Source organism: Phragmites australis, chromosome 14 (genome assembly GCF_958298935.1).
Source record: "Phragmites australis chromosome 14, lpPhrAust1.1, whole genome shotgun sequence".
Lineage (NCBI taxonomy): Eukaryota > Viridiplantae > Streptophyta > Magnoliopsida > Poales > Poaceae > Phragmites > Phragmites australis.
Window position 1 is genome coordinate 2512710 of NC_084934.1, and position 22810 is coordinate 2535519.

Sequence of the window (22810 nt, forward strand, 5' to 3'; positions counted from 1 at the left end):
TCTCAGCACACATAAAAACCAAAAAAGTTAATCATAACCTACTTCTTAGATTTTTAGTTTATTTCAATCACAATTGCTTCCTCAACTGATCAAAAGTCACTATAAGCTGAGACCAGATTCCAGCCGTTTAGATAGTTTTTGATTTTTTTTAGAAAAAAACTGAAAAAAAAACCTATCTAAATAGGGATATACCACTCGGCCAGACCGAGACTTTTAAAGGCTAGGAAAACATGGGCAGCTCGTGTGCCGTTGCTGGGAAATCGGAGGAGCCAGACGCGGGCAGGTCTGTAGCTGACGGGGAAAACTATAGAATCTATATGATATTATGCGTACTCCTGTTTGTTTCAAGAGTTCTTTCACAGTCGTTGATTGTTGTGATCAGGCAAAGGGGTTTTTGTTCAAAAGAGAAGTATTTGAGTCTATTTTCTGCTTTGGAGCAACACATCTAGCCACAGGGCTGATTATGAATGCAGTGTTGATCAGAATGTTTTATATGCACATACTTACAGAGAACCATTATAGATGTCTTTTACGTCGTCTCAAGATGATATAGAGTTGTCTTACAGACAAGCTTATTGAACTTGCTCTTAGTTGTACTTGTGCAGCACCATTGCATCTCGTGTCATATCAGGCAAGTAGCAGATGATCTATCGAACAGACCTACAAGGCCGGGGGGGAAAGTGTCAAAAGACTTCACATATATACTTTAGCCTGTCTTATGTATGCACATCTATTTTATTTTTAAAAATATACAAAATTACTTACGAGTTTGAACTAATTTGTTTTTTAAAATTTTGTTTGCAACAAAATTATTCACAACTTGTTCTCATTTTTTTTATTGAAAATATGTAGCAGTTAGATCTGATATTATATTTGAATTGTTCTAATTTATTCATAAAATTTATTGAACATCCGATATAAATTGTCTTAATTTGTTTTTAAAATTACTCACTGATCCATTCTAATTTGCTTATGATTTCATGAAGTAGTTTACGTAACTACATTTAAGAGCATGCGAACTGATGGATTTTTTTTTTTATCAAATGTTTCCTCTATTCACATTTAAATGGATCACAGATAAGTATTGTAAGTCTAGATGTAAAAAATATCCAAAAATGAAATAAAATGCTCATGTTTAGATATTTTTTACTTAAAAATAAATATATGTGCTATAAGTCTATAGTATGCATGTCTAGTTTTAGATGTAAGAAGAAAAGAAAGAATCACAGCTAAAATGCAAGTAGCCAAACTGTCGCATGCACCTGAGCTGCCAAATTTTAGTAGTACCAACTTTTTATTTTACTGCCAAAACACACACAGGGATGTTTCTTGTTGGATTGGACATAAGCTTGCTGTTATCATAAGCATATACGACTGATAGACACGACAGCCGACAGGTTGCAGTTCATCATCCCCTCCTTGACAAGTTCAGTTCAAGTTCAACAGGGATTCATATTAATGAGCATGTTTCTATAACAACTTTAACTCGTGAAAAAACAAAGATATAAGCTTGGAGAGGTAGAGAGAGAGGTGCAGCAGAAGATAGAGGAAAAAGAAAAGCTGCTGCTTCTGACTCTTGGAATCAACATCATAAAAAAATTGAAGAAGAAGAAGCTCCAATGATAAGCCCTTTGATGCTTCATCAACCCATTAGATTTTACACAACAAATGACATGCCAAAGTAAGTGGTTAATTAAATGAAGAGAACAAGTTGAGTCAAGAAAGAGAGATATGAGGACCATTTTCAGTATGTGAAAAATGTATCTGATCATTGTTTTTGGTTTGACTTTCAAGCAGATTTTTATGAAACGGTGATCCTTAAAAAAAAGAAACCAATCACTCCTATGCAATAGATTAATTGGGACTACATGGCCAACAAAAATGATTCAACTTTCAATGAGGTGATTTCAGCTTGTGACCATAAAAGAATCAAGTCCATCATGGGTCTGAGATATGACTGGAGTGAAGAAGTAATTGTTCAATTCTACGCTACACTCTGGTATGACCGGGAAGAGAACCAATCCATGTTTTGGACTATCGAAGGAGAAAAGTATGAAATCTCGTATCGAGCCTTCGCTCATGTTTTGGTTTTGACATCCATGACACTCAGAAGACTAAGATCCATATTGAAAATCATCTCTCAGCAGAAGATATGGATTTCATATATTCGGATCACGGAAGAGTAGTTCATGGCATGGTCACCGGCTTGAGGTCTTTCTATAAATGCATGAACTCATTGTTTAGGGTCACCTTGGCTCCTAAAAGTGGAGATGCCACCATTGTACAAGGAATTTCAAAAAATCTCCTTACCAGGATGTCCAATGTGGGAGATCTCTTCAGTGTGATTGATTTTATTTGGAAAGAAATTCACACAACATCTCACACTCCCAGCAGAAGCTACCCATATGCTCCCTATATCATGTTCATGATTGAGAGAATCTCCCAGAAAAGCTTCTTCAAGTAAGTGAAGCACGAGCCTTACAGAATGAGGTTGGTGAGCAATAGATAAGCCACACCTCCTCCTACAGCTCCAAGTGCTCACAGGCAAGCTTCACAACGTATGTCTTCCTCGCATAGCTCTCCATCTTTCATAAAAGAGCTCTCAAGGTAATTTTCAAAGTGTGCACTCACAACGCCATCAAGATCAAAGAGCACAAGGACAAAACAAATCTGAGATTGAGGAAGATAGAAGAGAGGTAGAAAGCTATTTATGCCAACTTGAGGATTGAGCCTCCTTGCTCTCCACTTGCCTCAGAAGAAGAAGTGAGTGAACCAGCAGCGTTTGAAAATCCTTAGGCATGGTATGATGAGGCATAATCAGCTGCAGCCAGGACCTGTCATGTCCAAGATGATGATGATGAGGAGACAGAAGAAGAACATGTGCAAGGAGCCGAGGACAGCTCTCCAGACAACAATGACAGCTCCGATGATGATGGCGATGAGGACTTTCGCAGCAGACAGTGATTAGTTTCTATTCGATGCTTCTCTTTCTTTTTGGTGTTTGATGCCAAAGGGGGAGAGAATGTAATCTCTGAGGATGTTTATCTTCTCTTGTTTATCTCTTCGAGTCTTTATCTTTTCATTGGACATGTAAGACATATATATCTATTTGTGATGAATTATGTGTGGTGTGATAGTTGTTAAATTCGTATTTGTAAGTTAATTAAATTTGTGCTAGTGTGATTCCATGAGATGCTTTGATGATTGTTTCTCCTTTCTTTTGGTTGTGATATATTGTCATATGCATCACGTACTATCATGTTCATACACTTGCACATCTCGGATTCTAAGATATAGGGGGAGATCTCACAAAATTCCTTTAAATATGTGCATTTGATCTCAAACTCCAATTTCAAATTAATGCACACATTTAGGGGGAGCTCACCATAGATCTTAAAATTCAAAACTTTTTAATTCAATTATTTCTTGTAAGCTCTAATCGTGTTGTCATCAATCACCAAAAAGGGAAGATTGAAAGTGCATCTAGACCTCCTAAGTGAGTTTTGGCTTATTGATGACAAACGATTAAGGAACTAATGGTTTGCTGAGTTTATGAATAGGTTTTAAGTCCCATTGGTTAAGATAAGAGTTGTTGGTATCTCTCAAAAAGAAAAGAGAAGCGGTATAGTTACTCAATAAGTTTAAATTTATTTTATTTTGAATTTGAGTTAAGGATGGCCGTACTATCAAGAGGGATGCATGTTGATAGTCTTGAAGATGTCTCAATGCTCAAAATATCCTTTTTGGACCAAAAGATGAGAGACACAATCACTCACGGACACCGGAAAATAGTTTTTGTTGTCTGAGCCCGGAGTTTCCGGGTTAACCCGGATACTTCGGACTCTGTCCAATTGGCCGGAGTCTCCAAGTAAAACTCCGCCAGAGAGTCTCGGTTTGAGTCGAAGAAACTCAACCCAAAGTCTCCGGGTTTGCCCGGATACTCCGGGGTTCTGTTAGTGACCAAAGCCTCCGAGTAAGACTCCGTCAGTGAGCCTCGGGTAAAGCCGTGTGTGCTCAACCCGGAGTCTCCGGGTTGACCCGGATACTCTGGTGTTCTGGTTACGGCTAGAGTCTTTGAGTGAGACTCCGTCAGTGAGTCTCGAGTAAAGCCTTGTGTGCTTAACCCGAAGTCTCCGGGTTAGCCCGGACACTCCGGTGTTCTATTCGTGGCCGGAGCCTCTGAGTAAGACTCCGCCAAAGAGTCTCGGGTAGGCCTTTAAGTATATTATCCGGAGTCTCCAGGTTGGTCCGGATACTCCGGGTCCTGATGTCTTCAGACCCTCCGCAAAGGCTCCAGACAATGTATTTTACCTAAGTCTTCGAGTGTTACCCGGAGTCTCCGCGTGAACCCAGATACTCCGGGTCAGTTCAAAATAGACTGTAACGGCTAGTTTTTTGAAGTGAGCTATATATACCCCTCACCCCCTTTTTTAGGGTGCTGCTAAACCAACTCGTGGACACATACTTTCAAAACCATCCAATAGCCTCTCTAACTCCTCTAGAGCTCAAATTTGTGCAAGATTTGGAGATTAGGGTTTGGGAAGTGAGTTTGAGTGCTAGAAAGCAAAAATTCCACTCTTTAGCACTTGAGGTCATCAATGAGCTTTTGATTCACATTCTTTTCTTTTGGAGCTGTGAGCTCCTAGACGGCAAGGCATCACCCGGAGAGCACATAAATTTGTGAAGTATTGCGGGAAGTTTGTGTTACCTCATTGATTTGATTAAGAACTCTTGCTTGATCTTTGTGGTCGCTTGGGAGAGGAAATGGTTGAAAAGACCTGACTCTTTGTGAGCTCCTCAATGGAGATGTAGGCACCTCTTTGTGAAGTGGCCGAACTTCGGGAACAAATTCTTGTCCATTTTATTTTGTTGCACATTAACTTGCTTTAGTTAATATTTGAGGATTTTTCTTGATCTACTTGTTAGTGTGCTTGTGACTACAGGGTATTGGTGATAAGGTACTTAGACCTCCTTAGAACATGTGGTAACCCTTGGAATCACTTAGATTTACTTAACAGTTCTTCAATTTCGTTTTCTTGTATAATCCAAAGTATCTGGATAAGACTGGTGTATCTGGGTTCTGTATAACCCAGAGTCTCTGGATTAACCCGGAATATCCGGATCTAGTTATCCACTGTCAAGTTTTTTAAATTGCAGGAATCACCTATTCACCCCCTCCCTCTAGACGACATCTCGTATATTTCAATATGAGATGATGGATGTCTAACCATTCATCATTGCCAGAGAGTAATATTACAATTTTAACTTTTAAAGCAGTAATATTACATATATGATTTCTAAATAGGAAATAATTTGTTGAATCAATATGCACAGACGCACCTTGTATCTAAGATGAAGGAAATGAAAAATAAATGGACGGACGATAACTAACAGCTAAGAACTAATACAGTTGTCAAATTTCAGTTATTGTCTCAAGCTAAACCTCCTGTACCCTAAGGATAACATGGCTGAGGCATTTTGCCAAACATATTACATGCACTGGAAAGCAAAAACAGAAGTGGATGAAACCGCACCTTGCCACAGTTTCGGCCATGTCAAGTTTGTGAAGGCGCAGCTTGGGCGGAGGTGTCAGGACCTGAGATCCCTGAATTGGGTTTGGGGATAAACTTGAGCCACGAGCACACGAACTAGACAGAGAGCTACTCTAAAGCTAGTGCTACAGCAACGGCTACGAGAAGATAAGAGGCGTGATGCCTTTTTCCATTGCAAGTCTCATGTCTTATATCATTACAGAGAGCCAGCTGTACTGGTATTTTAGTTAAAGTGATAAGAATAGATAATAGTAGATGAGCAACAGTATAAATGGATAACATAGATAATAGTAGATGAGCAACAGTATAAATGGATAACATCCGTTGATCTTTGTAAACGGATATCTAAAAGTTATAGTCGTCAGATCTTCAGAAACTTCAGAGTTGTTGCGTCTGACAGGAGGCCGGTGGCACAGCGGTAGGGCAGATCTGGTTTTTAGGGAGGGGGAGGGGGGAGTTGGATCAAGCATCGTATGTGAGGAAGAAAAAATTCTTCGATTTTGGGTGGGCTCTAAAGTCGAGTGGTGGTTTTAGAGTTTCTGGCTAATTGAAGAAGTGGTTGTGACTGTTGAATTTTAGTTATTAGTTTTTATAATAAAATTGTAGCTTCTCAGCACACACAAAAGCTAAAAAAAAGTCAGTTAGAAACTGTTTCTTAATTTTTTAGTTTATTTCAATCACAATCGCTCATCAGCTAACCAAAAGTCACTAGAAGCCGAGACCAGAAACCAGCTGTTTAGATAGTTTCTGGTTTTTCAAAAAAATGTTTGAAAAAACCTATCTAAATAGGGGTATGCCGCTCGGCCAGGCTGAGGCTTTTAAAGGCAGGGGAAAACATGGGCAGCTCGTGTGCCGCTGCTGGGAGATCGGAGTAGCCAGACCCGGGCAGGGTCTGTAGCTGACGGGGAAAACTATAGAATCTATACGATATTATGCGTACTCCTGTTTGTTTCAAGAGTTCTTTCACAATCGTTGATTGTTGTGATCAGGCAAAGGGGTTTTTTTTCAAAAGAGAAGTATTTGAGTTTATTTTCTGCTTTGGAGCAACACATCTAGCCACAGGGCTGATTATGAATGCAGTGTTGATCAGAATGTTTTATATGCACATACTTACAGAGAACCATTATAGATGTCTTTTACGTCGTCTCCAAGATGATATAGAGTTGTCTTACAGACAAGCTTATTGAACTTGCTCTTAGTTGTACTTGTGCAGCACCATTGTATCTCGTGTCATATCAGGCAAGTAGCAGATGATCCATCGAACAGACCTACAAGGCCGGGGGGAAATTGTCAAAAGACTTCACATGTATACTTTAGTCTGTTTTATGATATGCATATCTATTTTATTTTAAAAAATATATAAAGTTACTTACGAGTTTAAACTAATTTGTTTTTAAAAAAATTTGCTTGCAACAAAATTACTCACAAATTGTTCTTATTTTTATTGAAAGTATGTAGCAGTTAGATCTTATATTATGTTTGAATGGTTCTAATTTGTTCAAAAAATTTATTGAACATCCGATCTGAATTGTCTTAATCTGTTTTTAAATTATTCACTGATCCATTCTTGTTTCCTATATTTTTTACACACATTTAAATGGATCACAGATAAGTATTGTAAGTCTAGATGTAAAAAATATCTAAAAATGAAATAAAATGCTCATGTTTATATATATGCTATAAGTCTATAGTATGCATGGATAGTTTTAGATGTAAGAAGAAAAGAAAGAATGACAGCTAAAATGCAAGTAGCCAAACTGTGGCATGCACCTGCTGCCAAAATTTAGTAGTACCAACTTTTTATATTACTGCCAAAACACACACAGGGATGTTTCTTGTTGGATTGGACATAAGCTTGCTGTTTTCATAAGCATATACGACTGATAGACACGACAGCCGACAGGTTGCAGTTCATCATCCCCTCCTTGACAAGTTCAGTTCAAGTTCATCAGGGGAATCAAATTGCACAGGTTGCAGCTGCGACAGGTTACAAACAAATAATCTAAGGGTAATTTCACTGGTTATAGATAACAGCTAGATCTTATTATTGTGAAATAAAAAAAAAGGGAAGTGAATGAGCGTGAAGATGAAATTGATGCAGAGAGAAATCATACTTATGTAAAGAATAATTTTAGAGAACTAGCTCTTAAAAATGAAAGAACTAAGAGATAGTTCTAAATATTATAAGTATAAAAAATTATAATCAATTTTTTTTTAAAGTATGCTAAGAGAATAAGAGATAACAGCTCAAGATAGCTATTAAAGATGCCCTAAGTTGATTGTTAGACTGCTGCTGCACAAGCAGAGGACGATCAGATCGAGTTGCAGAATATGTATATGAATATATGATGCCATCTACCGACTCACTGGTTGTTTCCTCTAGATATGCTGTGTGAACCATTGTTGGTGTTGGTACAAAGATTCTGATGCAAGTGTTACACATACGCTACATGCTGGTCGTTGCAGAGACTGCATGCCTTGTGCAGTTTATACCGTCTGTCACACGTGTGACACCTGACGCGGAGACAGACTGATCGAGATGGAATAAGTGCAGTGTACTGTTACTCGTGTGATCTGTGACATGGATCTGGATGGTATATATTCACTCACCTACCTCAGTCAGCTGCCTGTGCGTCCATGGAATCCAAAGCGGATGAGGTGTGTCGTCCTTTTCGTCATGAGCACGCATCAGCTCTTTGTCCAACGTTTTAATTCAGCTGTACTCGTCTCTATCCGGTGAACCCTGGACATTCACCAATTTGCCATGTTACGCTAATAAATTCCTAGCATGTCCTCTCCTCTCTTTAACTAGGGTTATAGTTATCCACGTGAAAGGACTGTTCTACCCTTGCCGGAGACGGGCTCTGCCCCTGGCTCGTTGGATCGGGCCTGGGCCCGAGCCAAAGGCTGGTTTGGTGAAAACATGAATGGGCTCGGGCCACTTACAATACACGTCCGCGACGAACTCATGGTCCTTGCTGATTCACACGGGATTCCACGTGTGAGTCTTACACGTGAGCAAGGCACCGTGACCACCAAAGACGCCGATAGACGAAATGAAATGGCGCTTGGCATGGTGAGGAGAATGGTTACGTTTCATGGAGCCGAAACTAATGGGTTCGATCCATTCAGGACCCGTGAACCTCTTGAACTTGGTCTTGGCCCGCTTACTTGTTCTTGGCCCAACCTCTCTTTAGCCGGTTCTTGGCTCACTTATCTCCCGCCAAATCTTCATCCTGCTCAATTGTAGCTTGGGTACTAAGTCCTAGCACCAACACCAACACCCCCTCCTCTTATAGATGTGCTTGCCTCGAAAGAGGTGCAAATGGAAAGCTTTGCTTCAATGTATTCCTAGGTAGCTAGTGATTCCGACAGGTTGGGCCACTTGATGAGTCCCTGAATTGTTCCCATATGTATGAATCCTCCTCTTTAACACCTGTTCAAGAATTTGCCACACATCTAGTTCATCAGGAATAACATGAGTTACATGGTGACCGGCACTGTCGGAGGGTTAACTCCTGTTGTAGGGATCCTGAGGGACCCCTTTTTAGAGATTCGGCCGGGGAGATGATCCTGAATATGTTTGCCGGAGAAATAAATGGGTATAAATGTGATGGCTGGCGGGGTGGAATGATCTAGTGCGGAATGAAGTAAATGCACTGGGGTTTAGACAGGTTCGGGCCGCACGAAGACGTAACACTCTACTCCTGTATGGATACTATAAATGCCCTGAGAATGTCCCTCAAGGATGTTGCTGGTTACAAGAATGTTTGTCTATCCTAGAGCTTGGGGCTCCTTGTTCTTCGGTCTGTGTGTATCTGTTGACTTTGGGTGCTCTTGAGCTACTAGATCTTCTCTACTTCCTTAACTGCTTCAGCCTTTCCTGAGCCAAAACCACCTCTTTTTGCTATCTCAACTTCCGAGAGATTGTCTTTGTTCGTGCTGCCGGCTGCTTTAAATACCCGCTGGCAGTAGCGTGCCCCGAATGGGAGGGCACGAGTTCCAAGACACCATAAATAGAAAGGGCGTCATCATAGCCTCTGTGCGAAGTGACCGGGGGTGGAAAATGCGTCCCGCGCCCGGTCATCCGTCACCATAAATGCACTGGCAACGGGTGCCGTGGAGAGGGCCCACCGGGCAGCCGCAGAGCGGCCCGGCGTGCCCGCCCTGTCTTGTTCTCCTGCCACAGCAGCGCGGCAGACGGAACGCCTCGTCCCTCATGACGTTATCCCGAGACGTGCCGGATGGCACTGGGGGGCGCATGGGGAGCCTGGGACCAGGCGATCCCGACCACTCATGCCCAAGCGGTAGGACCACCCGAGGACCCCTAGGGCCGAGCAGCGACCTGGGCACTGAGGCCCTCGCGGTCGAGCTGCTTTTGCTTTTGATTGTCGATTTGCGACTTCGAGAAAAATAGAAAGATTCTTTGCTTGGTGCGCTCTGTTAGTGCAGTACTCATTATAGACTGCTCTCGTTTTCGACCTGAGACCTTCGAATACCCGGACCGGTGGACTATACAGGCAGAGGCATAACCCAGAGGTCCTATGGTTCGGTGGCGCCCGGGTATTACAGACCAGACCGAGCACCGACAGCCCGCCTCTGGGGCCTAGGCTCCGGACTACTCTTTGCTCGAGCGATAGGATTACCCGGGAACCCCAGGGACTCGGTGATGCCCGGGAGACTGCCACGACACCGAACACCACAGCCTACCACGATAGACATAAGTCAGCGTCAACTGCCCGCGCGCATACCGATCGGGATTCTTTTATCAACGGGGAAAATGAGAGAGCAAACTTTTCTCGCACAATTGAGCATCTCACCAGACAGGTTAAACATATGGAATCCAGAAAAATAAAATTTTGACATAAGAACTGCACATTGATAACATATATATTGTATTGACAATTTTTACAAGACTGGGTGACTTCCAAGTAGTCGACGTCGTCGCGCCTCTGTTGTTCCTGTTCGCCTTCAGAGTAGGCGTGCACCCGAGGGGAGCCTAGAGTGAGCTCGGAGGGGAGGACCACCTCAGCGCCGTACATAAGGAAGAAAGGAGTCTCCCCGGTAGCGCGACTTGACGTGATCCGATTGGCCCATAGCACGGCAGGTAGCTCGTCGATCCACCCTTCCCCGTGCTTTGCGAGCACGTTGTAGGTCCGGGTTTTGAGCCCCTTCAGTATCTCCGCGTTGGCGCGCTCAACCTGCCCATTGCTCCGAGGATGAGCGACGGAGGCAAAGCAGAGCTTGATGCCGAGGCCCTCGCAGTAGTCCCCGAACAGGGCACTTGTGAACTGAGTGCTATTATCGGTGATGATCCGGTTCGGGACACCGAAGTGACTGGTGATACCGCGGATAAACTGGAGCGCCGTGTTCTTGGTCACCTTGATGACTGGGACCGCCTCCGGCCACTTGGTGAATTTATCGATGACGATGTAGAGGTACTCATAGCCCCCGATTGCTCGGGGGAACGGACCCAGAATGTCCAGCCCAAAGACCGCGAAAGGCCATGACAGGGGGATGGTTTGAAGAGCCTGAGCTGGCTGGTGAATCTGCTTTGCATGAAACTGGCACGCCCGGCAGCGCCGAACCAGCTTGGAAGCATCATGGAGGGCTATAGGTCAGTAGAAATCTTGCCGGAAGGCCTTCCCGACCAACGTGCGGAACGATGCATGGCCACCGCACTCGCCCTCGTGCACCTCAGCGAGATCTCTCCGCCTTCTGCCCGGGTGATGCATTTCAGGAGGACGCCGCCTGCGCCACACCGGTAGAGATCCCCATCTACTATGGCATAGCGTTTGGACTGCCGAGCAACTCTTTCAGCAGAGGCATCATCCCTGGGGAGGAACTTTTCCTTCAAGTACCCTCGGATCTCGTCCATCCACGAGGCATCTTGAGAACTGCCAGCAAGCGCAGCGCACTCGCAGGACGACGGCACCCTGTCGGGGTTTCCCACTGAGGGCGCCACCGGGGTCCCCTAAATTGAGCTCGAGGTTTCCCCTTCGTCCTGTTCGGCAGGCAGGACGGCAGGCCGTGTGAGTCTTTCTTCAAAGACTCCGGCAGGGACGCGCGCACGGGAGGAGGCCAGGCGAGAAAGGTCATCGGCCAGAGCGTTGTCGCGGCGAGAGATGTACCGTAGCTCCAGGCCGTCGAAGTGCCTCTCCAGCTTCCTGACTGTCACCACGTACGCCGCCATTTGAGGATCTGTGCACTGGTATTCTTTCGATACCTGGTTGACCACCAGCTGGGAGTCTCCCTTGATCAGGAGGTGACGAATCCCGAGGCCCACCGTGGCTCGGAGGCCGGCGATGAGGCCCTCATATTCTGCCATGTTGTTGGTTGCGCGGAACTGCAGCTGCACGACGTATCGGAGTTCTTCACCCGTTGGGGAGGTGAGAACCACTCCGGCCCCCGCGCCTTTCAGCATGAGGGAACCGTCGAAGTGCATAATCCAGTACCCGAGCGCATCGTGCCCGGGATATGTGGAGATTTCTTCTTGGACGACCTCAGGGACGGGTGTCCACTCTGCCACGAAGTCAGAGAGCGCCTGGCTTTTGATCGCCTGGCGGCTGACAAAGTGCAGGTCGAACTCCGCCAGCTCCACCGCCCACTGGACGACGCGCCCGGTGCCTTCTCTTTTCCGGAGGATGGGCTCCAGTGGGTACGTGGTAACCACCGAGACCTTGTGTACCTAGAAGTAGTGGTGCAGCTTTCGGGAAGCAATGAGCACGGCGTAGAGCAGCTTCTGGGCTTGGGGGTATCTTGTCTTGGCATCCCGGAGGACTTCACTGACGAAGTACACCGGGCGTTGTACACGGCGGGCCCGGACTGCAGCTTCACCCGAGGGCCTGTCACAGCCCCCGAGCTCGACAACATGGTCGGGGCTGGCCGGGTGCTCGGGATCGAGTCCCTAGTCGGGAGGAGCCAAGTGCTCGGGCTCGACCCCCTGCTCGGGAGGAACCAAGTGCTCGGGCTCGACCTCCTGCTCGGGAGGAGCCAAGTGCTCGAGCTCGACCCTCTGCTCGGGAGGAGCCAAGTGCTCGGGCTCGACCCCCTCCTCGGGGGGAGCCGCGAGGACGCGGGAGTGCTGGGAGCTGGGACCCAGCATCTTGCCCCGAGCACTCATCGCACTCCATCACCAGTACCATGCTCACGACCTGAGGAGTGGCCGACACGTAGAGCAGTAGTGGCTCGCCTCGGAGGGGGCCACCAGTACGGTTGGCAAGGTGAGGTACTTCTTCAGATCGCGGAAGGCCTGCTCAGCCTCCGGCGTCCAGTCAAAACGACCGGTCTTCTTCAGAAGCTTGAAGAGAGGGAGTCCTTGCTCCCCAAGTTTGGAGATGAAGCGTCCGAGGGCCGTCATGCAGCCGGCGAGACGCTGAACCTCCTTGAGTCGAGCCGGGGGTCGCATCTGCTCGATGGCCCGGATCTTCTCTGGATTGGCCTCGATCCCTCAGCTAGAGACCAAGAAACCTAGGAGCTTGCCCGCAGGTACCCCGAAGACGCACTTCTTGGGGTTAAGCTTCAAGCGGGTAGTGCAGAGACTGTTGAAAGTCTCGACAAGATCTTCAAGCAGGGTGGTGCGATCTCAGGACTTAACCATGAGATCGTCGATGTAGGCCTCGACGTTGCGGCCAACCTGCGAATCAAGGGTGATGCGGATAGCGCGCTGGAAAGAAGACACAGCGTTCCGCAAGCCAAAAGGTATTGATACATAGCAATAAGTCCCCACCGGAGTGGTAAAAGTAGTTTTTTCTTCATCCTCTATGGCCATACAATCTGGTGATAACCAGAGTTTGCATCTAAAAAACACAAAAGATCACATCCCGCGCTTGCATCTACAATCTGATCTATGCGGGGTAAAGGAAAAGGATCTTTTGGGCAAGCCTTGTTTAGATCGGTGTAGTCCACGCACATGCGGAGCTTGCCGTTGGCCTTCGGGACAATAACTGGGTTCGCCAGCCACTCGGGGTGGAGGACTTCTCAGATGAATCCGGCGTCAAGGAGCTTGCTGACTTGCTCCCAGATGAACTCCTGGCGCTCGGGCGCCTGCCGCCGGACCTTCTGCTTCACCGGGCGTGCGTCCGGGCGCACAGCCAGGTGGTGCTCGATCACCTCCCTAGGGATCCCGGGCATATCGAACGGCTGCCATGCAAACACGTCGACGTTAGCCCGGAGGAAGGCGATGAGCGCGCTTTCCTATTTGCCGCCCAGGTCACCGCTGATTCGTACGACCTGGGAGGCATCTTCGCCCACCACGACCTCCTTTGTGCGAACGGAGGCGTCGGCAGGGAGTCGGGGTTTGGATGAAGAGGGTCCCGGGCCTCCTGGACGACCTTCGACCTCGGCCCGAGCTGAGACCAAGGTCGAGTATAACTGCTCGACGCAGGAGACAGCGCTGCTGGTCTCGGAAGACACGGAGATGAGGCCTGCTGGGCCTGGCATCTTAACCGTGAGGTAAGCATAGTGCGTGACCACCATGAACCGAGCGAGCGCCGGGCGCCCGAGGATGGCGTTGTAGGGGAGGGGGAGCTCCACGACGTCGAAGATGACGTTCTCCGTCCGGAAGTTGTCCCGGCTCCCGAATGTCACATGCAACTCGACCTGCCCGAGGGGCAGGGAGTGCCCGGGTGTCACCCCGTAAAATGGGAGCGACGGGTTCAGGCGCCAGGAGGGCACCTGCAGCTTCTCAAACGCCTCCTTGAAGAGGAGGTTAAGGCCTGCGCCCCCATCAATCAGCACTCTGCTGACCTTCACATTGCAGATGGTGGGGGACACTACCAGGGGTAGTCGCCCCACGCTTGCAGTACTGGCGGGGTGGTCAGCCAAGCTGAACATGATAGGGGCGTCCGACCACTTCAGGGGCCTTACGGCCTCTTTGCTTGGGGTCGCCGAGCACACATCGCGCCGCATGGTCTTGACACTGCGGCGGGAGGAGGGCATGTACGCGCCTCCGTCGATGAAGGCGACGGTGTGCTCAGGCTCCTGGAAGCCGAGCTCTGGATTGTTGGGGGCGGCTTCATCGTCGCCACCCCTGCGGGGCTCCTCGCGGTCCCTTTGGCGCTGCTTGATGAGGCCCTTGACCGTGCGGCACTCCGTGAGGTCATGCCACCTGGTCTGGTGAATCGGGCACCACTTCCCCGGTTCGGGCCCCGCAGGAGCGAGGGCCCTTGCCGGAGCGGGAGCCCTTGCGGGAGCCGGAGCCCTCGCGGGCGCAGGCCGTCTGTCGGTGGCTGACCGGCGTGCTTGCCGGCGGTCGGGTTCCTGGGCCAGCCCACGGGCAGGGCCCTGGGCTGGCTCGATGGGGACAGCCTCGCGCCTCCTTTTCTTCTTCTTTTCCCGCCTATCGGAGCGGGAAGGACCTGGCTGATCGGCGGCGGGGTGCTCAGGGCGCGGAACGTGCCACGCCCGAGCTTCCGCCGCTTTGGCGCTCTTGTCGGCCAGCGCGAAAAGCTCCGTAGTGGTTTCGACCTCGTGCGTGCCTAGCTTCTCGAGCATCCGCTCGTCGCGGACGCCCTGCTGGAACGCGACAATGATAGCATGGGGGTTATTCGTGGGATGGTGTTGCGGACCTGGCTGAAGCGCTGAATAAAGCACCGCGGTGTCTCCCCCTCCTCCTGCTTGACGGCGTGAAGGTCGCACTCCAGGCCGGGGCGCGTAAATGTGCCCTGGAAATTAGCCACAAACTGGTGGCAAAGATCATCTCAGGAGCTGATAGACCCTGGGGGTAAGTTCATAAGCCAAGAGCGGGCAAAGCCCCTCAAGGCGACATGAAAGTAGTTAGCCATCACCTTTTTGCTGCTCCGGCAGCTCGGGGCGGAACTTGGTGGGCCATTTGACCCGGCGGAGCTCGCTAGTGAAGGCCCGGCAGCCGGTGCCGTACCCTGCGGCGCGGGCAGCACCCTTGGGCGGTGAATGCCGGTGAGCTGAGGAGCCCCAGCGATCATGGGCCGGCAAAGAGGAGGCCTGGTCCTTGGCTTCAGCCTCCTGCCGGGTCTCCCGCTGGCGCTCGAGGGTGATGCGCGCGTCTTCCACGGCCCTCCGCTCATTGAGGTGTAAGTGGAGGTCTTGAGCTCCGGTTGTGGCCAGGGGGCAGCGCTCCACTTGGAGGCCCCCCGACCAGTGCGACCGCCACCCGATGATGGGCCGGTCTTAGCTGCACCGCGGTGTGAGGTAGCGCGGGAACTTTTGGCCAGCACCTGGCGGTGAGCCGTGCCGACTAGGGCGGCTACTTCCTGGAGCCAGCGGCCCTCCGGGGTTTCCCTCGCCGCCTGGACTGGCGGGTGTCTGAGGAGAGCCTGCGCCGCAAGCAGCGCGCTCCCAGGAGTGGCCTCGCCGAAGGCGAGCCTGTGCCACAGCGGAGCCCTACGCTGTCCAGACTCAGACCTGGCGGTAGGAGTTTTGGCCACCTGCTGGGGGTTGGATGGCGCACCGTCGACGGCGGCGGCGGCCCTGCTGGGCCCAGCGCCATGTTCCCCTTGAGAGGGGAACGCCATGCGTGCAGATCGTGGCTGCTGCTGGGACGCAGCAGCGACTAGGGCCTCCTGAGCGAGGGGCTCTATTTCCTCACTGGAGCTGGAGCCGGAGCGCTGGAGACGATGACCGCCAGCCATTTTTTCTGCAGGAGAAAACAAACAAACAAATTCAGGGATGCTTCCCCCCTACCTGGCGCGCCAGCTATCGGAGGGTTAACTCCTGTCGTAGGGATTCTGAGGGACCCCTTTTTAGAGATTCGGCCGGAGGGATGATCCTGAATATATTTGCTGGAGAAATAAATGGGTATAAATGCGATGGCTGGTGGGGTGGAATGATCTAGTGCGAAATGAAGTAAATGCACTGGGGTTTAGACAGGTTCGGGCTGCACGGAAGCGTAACACCCTACTCTTGTATGGATACTATAAATTCCCTAAGAATGTCCCTCAAGTATGTTGCTGGTTACAAGAATGTTTGTCTATCCTAGATCCTGGGGCTCCTTGTTCTTCGGTCTGTGTGTATCTGTTGGCTTTGGGTGCTCTTGGGCTTCTAGATCTTCTCTACTTCCTTAACTGCTTCAGCCTTTCTTTAGCCAGAACCACCTCTTTTTGCAATCTCAACTTCCGAGAGATTGTCTTTGTCCGTGCTGCCGGCTGCTTTAAATACCTGCCAGCAGTAGCGTAACCCGAATGGGAGGGCATGAGTTCCAAGGCACCATAAATGGAAAGGGCGTCATCATAGCCTCTGTGCGAAGTGACCGGGGGTGGAAAATGCGCCCCGCGCCCGGTCATCCATCACCATAAATGCACTGGCAACGGGCACCGTGGAGAGGGCCCACCGGGCAGCCGCAGAGCGGCCCGGCGTGCCCGCCCTGTCTTGTTCTCCTGCCACAGCAGCGCGACAGATGGAACGCCTCGGCGCTCACGACGTTATCCCGAGACGTGCCGGATGGCACGAAATGGGACCCGTGCATTTAATATCCCCACGCCCTTCTGCCAGAATGGCAGGAACTGACACCGAGCGTGGCGGGAGCAGTTGGAGGTGACAGGCCACGCGCGCTCTTAAATGCGGCCTCGGGCTTTTGACTGGCTGACACCTCATCGCTGGACCCCTGTGGGGGCCACTGTCAGGGGGTTTCCTGGGTCGTCGGGGAACCGAGTGCTCGGAGGTCACTGTTCACCTCCCCGAGCACTCTCTCCCAAGAACGCCCTTCCTTGGTCCTCGGGGAACCGGGTGCTCGGGGGCTACTGTTCACCTCCCCGAGCACTCTCTCCTGGGCATGCTCGTACGGATCCTCGGGGGACCGAATGCTCAGGGGCCGCTGCACGCAGCCCCGAGCACTCTCTCCCGGAACTTCCTTCAGTGGGTCCTCGGGATACTTGGGTGCCCGAGGGGCCACCGCTCGCGGCCCCGGGCACACTTCTCCCGGTACTTAGCTTTCCTGGTCGTCGGGTGACTCGGGTGCTCGGGGGTCACCGCATACTTCCCCGAGCAGTTTTCTTCCCCGCACTTAGACTTTGCAGATCATCGGGGAACCTGGGTACTCGGGGACCACTGATCGTGGCCCCGAGCGCCCTCTCCCGAGACTTAGTCTTTTTACCTTGCAGAGGAGACCCCGCGGGATGGCGCCACGTGGCGGATTGCTGGCCTAGCCTCAGGATTCGGGGACCCCCGATTCTTGATTCACCGACAGACACCCATAACTTTTTTGAGTTGGGACACATGGGACATTGGGTGAATTCACCCACAAAAGATGGTAAGGTCAACTTATATGCCACTACACCAATCCTTTACACAAAGCGAAATGGACCAAAATTTGAATGCCAATTTCTGGTGAGCTCGTGGTGCCAAGGATGACTGCAGATAAGGTTACAATTCCAGAAACACTATGTCACCAACTTGAAATTGTCTTTCATGACGATGTTTGTTAACTTGTCTCTTCATACGTTGTTGAGCTTGTAATAGATGTTATTGTATAAATATATTTATGACTTCTCTTTCTTGCAACCAAATATGCAGATTAGGTATTATACAAGAGTCATCCGCAGAAAATCCCAAAATATCTAGGGGTGCAACCATAAAGAGCTTCAAATGGAGATCTACCAATAACAGAACGTAGATTGGTGTTTCACCAAAAATCAGCCAAAGAAGCCCACTGACTCTATTTGGTAGGACATGCATCCACAAAGTATCTCAGATATGTTTCCATACACCGATTCACCCCCTCTATCTATCTATCAGATTGAGAGTGATAAGCAGAACTCATCCTCAATTGAACCCTAAATAAACGAAAAATCTCACACCACAATTGACTGGTAAATATTCTATCATGATCTAAGATGATCGAGAGAGCTGTGTCGTGGAGCTTATATACATTGTTGAGGAAGAGCTTAGCCACTGAATATACAGTAAAGGGATGATGTAAATGAATAAAATGTACATATTTAGAGAATTTATCCAACACGACTAGTATGCAATTGGCATTCTCAAATCTAGGTAAATCTTCAACAATCCATAGAGATGATCTGCTAAGCAGCGATAGGTATTGGTACGGGCTGAAGTAAGCTAGGCAACCTTGTTTTATCTAGTTTAACTTGTGGACATATAATGCAAGAGTGGACATAATCATGAGATACTTTCCATCTGCAACTCTATTATTAGCACCTTTCTTGTATACAATTTGTACTGAAAACCCAAAAGTTTAGTAAACATTTTCTACTACCAGTGAATGTTCAACCTTTCTTCACTTAAGTGAGCTAAACTTCTTTGATCAATGAATATTAAGAATATATTCTCCATGGTATAGATAAGGCCTCCATTGTTCTACAGCTATTAAAATAGTCAAATACTCTTTTCTCATATGTGGATAATTAAACCTTCCGCAGCCATGCATGCCGCCCAGCTAGAGCAACTTTTGATCCTAAACTTCAGCCAAGGGCAAAACCATCCTTTTGCACGGGGAAATGGGTGAAAGCATGCATGCTGCATGACCGAACGTGACAGGTTAATATATTGTGTTCATTTTTTTTATAAAAAAAAAATATTGACTCTTATCATTATATTAAGACGATATAATTGCACAAGAGTTTACTCTCAATTTTTTATAGCTAGGATACCACTACTACAGAAATGGTCTTTTTGCCGCCTTATCACTGCCAGATCAATTAAAACCGGCAGTGATATATTTTTCACTGCCGATTCGTAAAAAAAAAAAACATTATCACTGTCGGTTTTAGAGTAAAACCGACAGTGATAATGACTTATCAATGTTAGCTCGTATTAAAAACTGGCAATTATAGGTTTTAGTGCCAGTTAAAAAAAAAGACCGATAAAAGACCGATAGAGAAGCCTAGGCTCTGGACCCGAATTTTTTCATCAAATCCAGTTTCGCGTCCGTAGCTTCGCATCCAACCCCCCCCCCCCTTCGGCATGCACTCTAGATTTTCCTAAGTCCTCACACCCTCCCCCCCCTCAGTGCAGAGACCTTCGCATGCCCCTTCTCTCCTCCTCTCTCCCCCACCCCACCATCCTCTCTCTCTCTCTCCTTGGCCACCATGCCGAATGCCGGATCCCTGGCGAGTGAAGGTGGATCCACGGTGGGGGCTGTTGGATCTACGGTGAGGTGATGCGGGCGAAGCTGTCGGTGCGAGCTGTTGCAGGCCGGGCTGTTGCCGCGAGGTGCGAGCGAAGTCGTTTGCGCGAGCTGCTGTGGGTGGGGCCGTCGATGCGAGGTGCGAGCTGGTCGTCCGGTGAGGGTGGCAATGGCTAGGAGCTAGAGCGGGCACAGTGGCGCCTGGGCATGGTGGAGCGGCATCAACGAGGAGCGGGGGCGATGGAGCTATGATAGCGGCCTTCGTGTCACCGTATTTTTCTCTATAGGGCGTGTGTAACGAAGCAGACGTGGAGAGGAGCGGGCGCGGTAGCGCCTAGAGTTATCATCTTTTTCTTCTTCTTTTTTGTTTTCGAAAATACCGTTACTACCGGATAGAAAGGCCCAACAATGATAGCGAATATGGCTTCATTGCCGCAGTGTCCTTACATCCCAAGTAAATTATGTTTGTACACTAGTGTATGGTACATGCATGCCGCTTCAGGTGCACCTAACAACCGAGCGGCATTTCGATCGGGTCAACCGGCCGCTTGCAGTACGGCTCGCCCAGATTTGCGAGCAGACGAAATCGCTCGCATGGATATTATCCCAGCTTGGCGACTTGCAAGATCCCAGAGTACACTGTGAAGAGCAAAAACTCTTGTTCGTACGAATTGGCAGTCTCATTTGCAAGAGCAGCAAAAGAAAAAAAAGAGAGATGGAGTACTAGCAAAATGCAGTTGAAACAATTTAAAACTTGCAGGATGCAATATTGCATGCGGAATCTGTCGCATGCATGCTGCTGAGAGCTTGGCTAGCTGACGAGATTGTTGTCCGGGCGCGACGTCGCCGGGGCACGATTCGTACGAGTGCGCCGGCGCCGGCGCGGCGGAGCTTCAGTCGCGAGCTCCATTGCGACGGCACTGGCCGACGGCATGGCTGCCTTCCGCGCCATCGTCGGCTGCTCCAGCACGGCCTCCGTGGCTGCCGAAGAGCGGTCGGGGCTCGGCGCAGCGGCCTGCTGCTTCCTCCGCCCGTGCTCGTTGGCCAGCTCGCACGCGAACCGCTCGAGCTTCTCGGCGTTGGTCTCGCCGGCCAGCTTCCGCCCCTGGAAGAGGACCGACTCCACGCTCTTCTGCAGCAGCATCTCCTCCGCTTTCCACACCGCCTGTTGTTTCGTCTCGCCGCCGCACGCCACCCTCAGCGCACGTCCAGCAGCACGCCGGCGCCACGTGCCCTGCATATATAGTTCTTCGATAATAGAAATTCCATTGACTCTTATGGTTACATCAAAAGTATATATATGCAGCAGTTAAACTTCAACCACTCGTAAGATCAAAACTACTTAAAATTACGAGTTTGCAACGCCAAATTATTTGCAGTACAGTTGCTATATATCAACGTAAGTAAGAACAATTACCAGTTACTACTTGAGAATGTACTACTAGATCTATGCGTCGTTTTGCTTTTACCTGGATGCGGATGTAATTGGTTGTCCTGCTGTGTCCAAACGCCATGGCGACAGCTTGATCTACCTAATGCAAGCCAGATGGCATCACGCACCGTATTATTTTGAGCAGTACTAGCATCATCAAAGACAAATGCACGAGATGATCATAATTCGTGCGTGCGTACAATGAAGCACAGTGCATGGTGCATCCTAAATTTATTGCTGCCATTTCTTGTACGTTTGTGTTAGATGAAAAAACGCGGGAACAGCAACGTTTATACCATGTCGGAGACGCCCTCGGCGGCGATCCTGGCGACCTCCGGCGGCTTCGCGCGACCGCCGCGGACGTTGGCCTTGCGGTCGGCCTCTCCCGTACCGATGGACATGACGAGGAGGTCGTCGATGCTGGCCGCGGCCGGGAACTCGCGCAGGTTGTTGAGCACGTGCGTGATCGCCGCGGCCGTGGGGTTGCCCAGCACGACGCCGCTGCCCACCGCGGCGATCCGTGTGCCCCCGTCCACTGACAGCACCTCCACGGCGGCGCTCGCCACGCCAGTGCACGTCGCGGCGCAGACGTCCCGCAGCCGGAAGTTGTACGCCGGCGACTCCGCGGCGTCGGCGCGCGAGAAGAGGAACGGCGCCCTCGTGGCGAGGTCGTAGCACGGCACGAGCACCGGGCGCATCGTGTCCCGGAGCGTGAGCTCGCCAAACGCCTTGCCGAAAGCTGCTGCGGCGGGGCGGCGCACTAGGCCGCCGGCGCGAGCGGACCACCCGCAGCGGACGCGGCAGAGGAGGAACCCGAGCGCGTCCTCGGCCGAGTACATAGGCCTCCCGCGCGGCCCCCGCGCGAACAGCATGGCGGCGAGGACGCCGCCAGCGCCGGAGCCTGCCGCCACGTCGAAGAAGTCGGCGAGCCGCATGGCTTGGCTGCCCGCGCGCCGCCGCAGCGCGGCCTCGAGCCGCACGAGCGCTGCGCCGGCGAGGAGCCCGTCGACCGGGCTCTCGCCACCGTCGATGGAGAGGACGCACACCTTGCCTGCGGCCGCCGACGCACGCGTGGGCCCGGCGCCGGAGGGGAGGAGCTCGGGTACGTCGCAGCCGAAGAGGAACTTGCTCTCGAGGATGGAGAAGATCTCGTAGGTGAGCCTGGCCGCCGCGTCCTTGCCCTGCTCCTGCTCCTGCTCGGCCTCCGCGAGATCCGCCTCCATGGCTTCCCACTCCCTGTGGCGCGCGCGTTTCTTGGCCGCCGGAGCGCGCGTTTTATACAGAGAAGAAGGCGGGTGAAACGGCGCCGTGTACCGTGTGTATATTATATTGATTGCGTCTACGTATTCTGTTTCGTATCTTGGTACCGTACATATACGTTATGGGACGCCGTACACTACACGTGGATCTCTCACTAGTCACTTGTACCGGTCAGTACGTGCAGGTGTACCGTAGTCTCCAGTGAACGTACGTCCGTAATGTATTTGTGAGCTGGCAGATACGTACACACCTAACCATCAGAAAATTTATTCTAAGCTTGCCGTCACAGGGGAGACTTTGATGTTTTCCAACGGATTTGCTGAATTGCTGTATCGTAATTCATATCGATCTGTCTACCGAAACATTTTTGAGTAAAATATCTCCGTCTCTTGCTCCTCCGTTCCCAGCGAGGCCAAAGTGCACGCGAGTGTCGCCGGTGCCAACGTCCAGCGCCGCCGTTAGCTCCGGCGAGAGGACACGGGCGATCATGCATGGGCGAAATGC

The 22810-nt window shown here is 50.0% G+C and overlaps 1 protein-coding gene across 1 annotated transcript; it reads right to left on the reverse strand.

Moving 5' to 3' along the window:
- Positions 1-20256: 20256 nt before the first annotated feature.
- On the reverse strand, positions 20257-22328 carry LOC133890014 (patatin-like protein 3). Its single transcript, XM_062330447.1, has 3 exons — positions 21343-22328; positions 21084-21146; positions 20257-20848 (listed from the first exon to the last, which is right to left on the reverse strand). Exons 1-3 carry the CDS (start codon positions 22267-22269, stop codon positions 20426-20428), a joined length of 1413 nt encoding a protein of 470 aa, XP_062186431.1. The 5' UTR covers positions 22270-22328; the 3' UTR covers positions 20257-20425.
- Between the last annotated feature and the right edge of the window lie 482 nt (positions 22329-22810).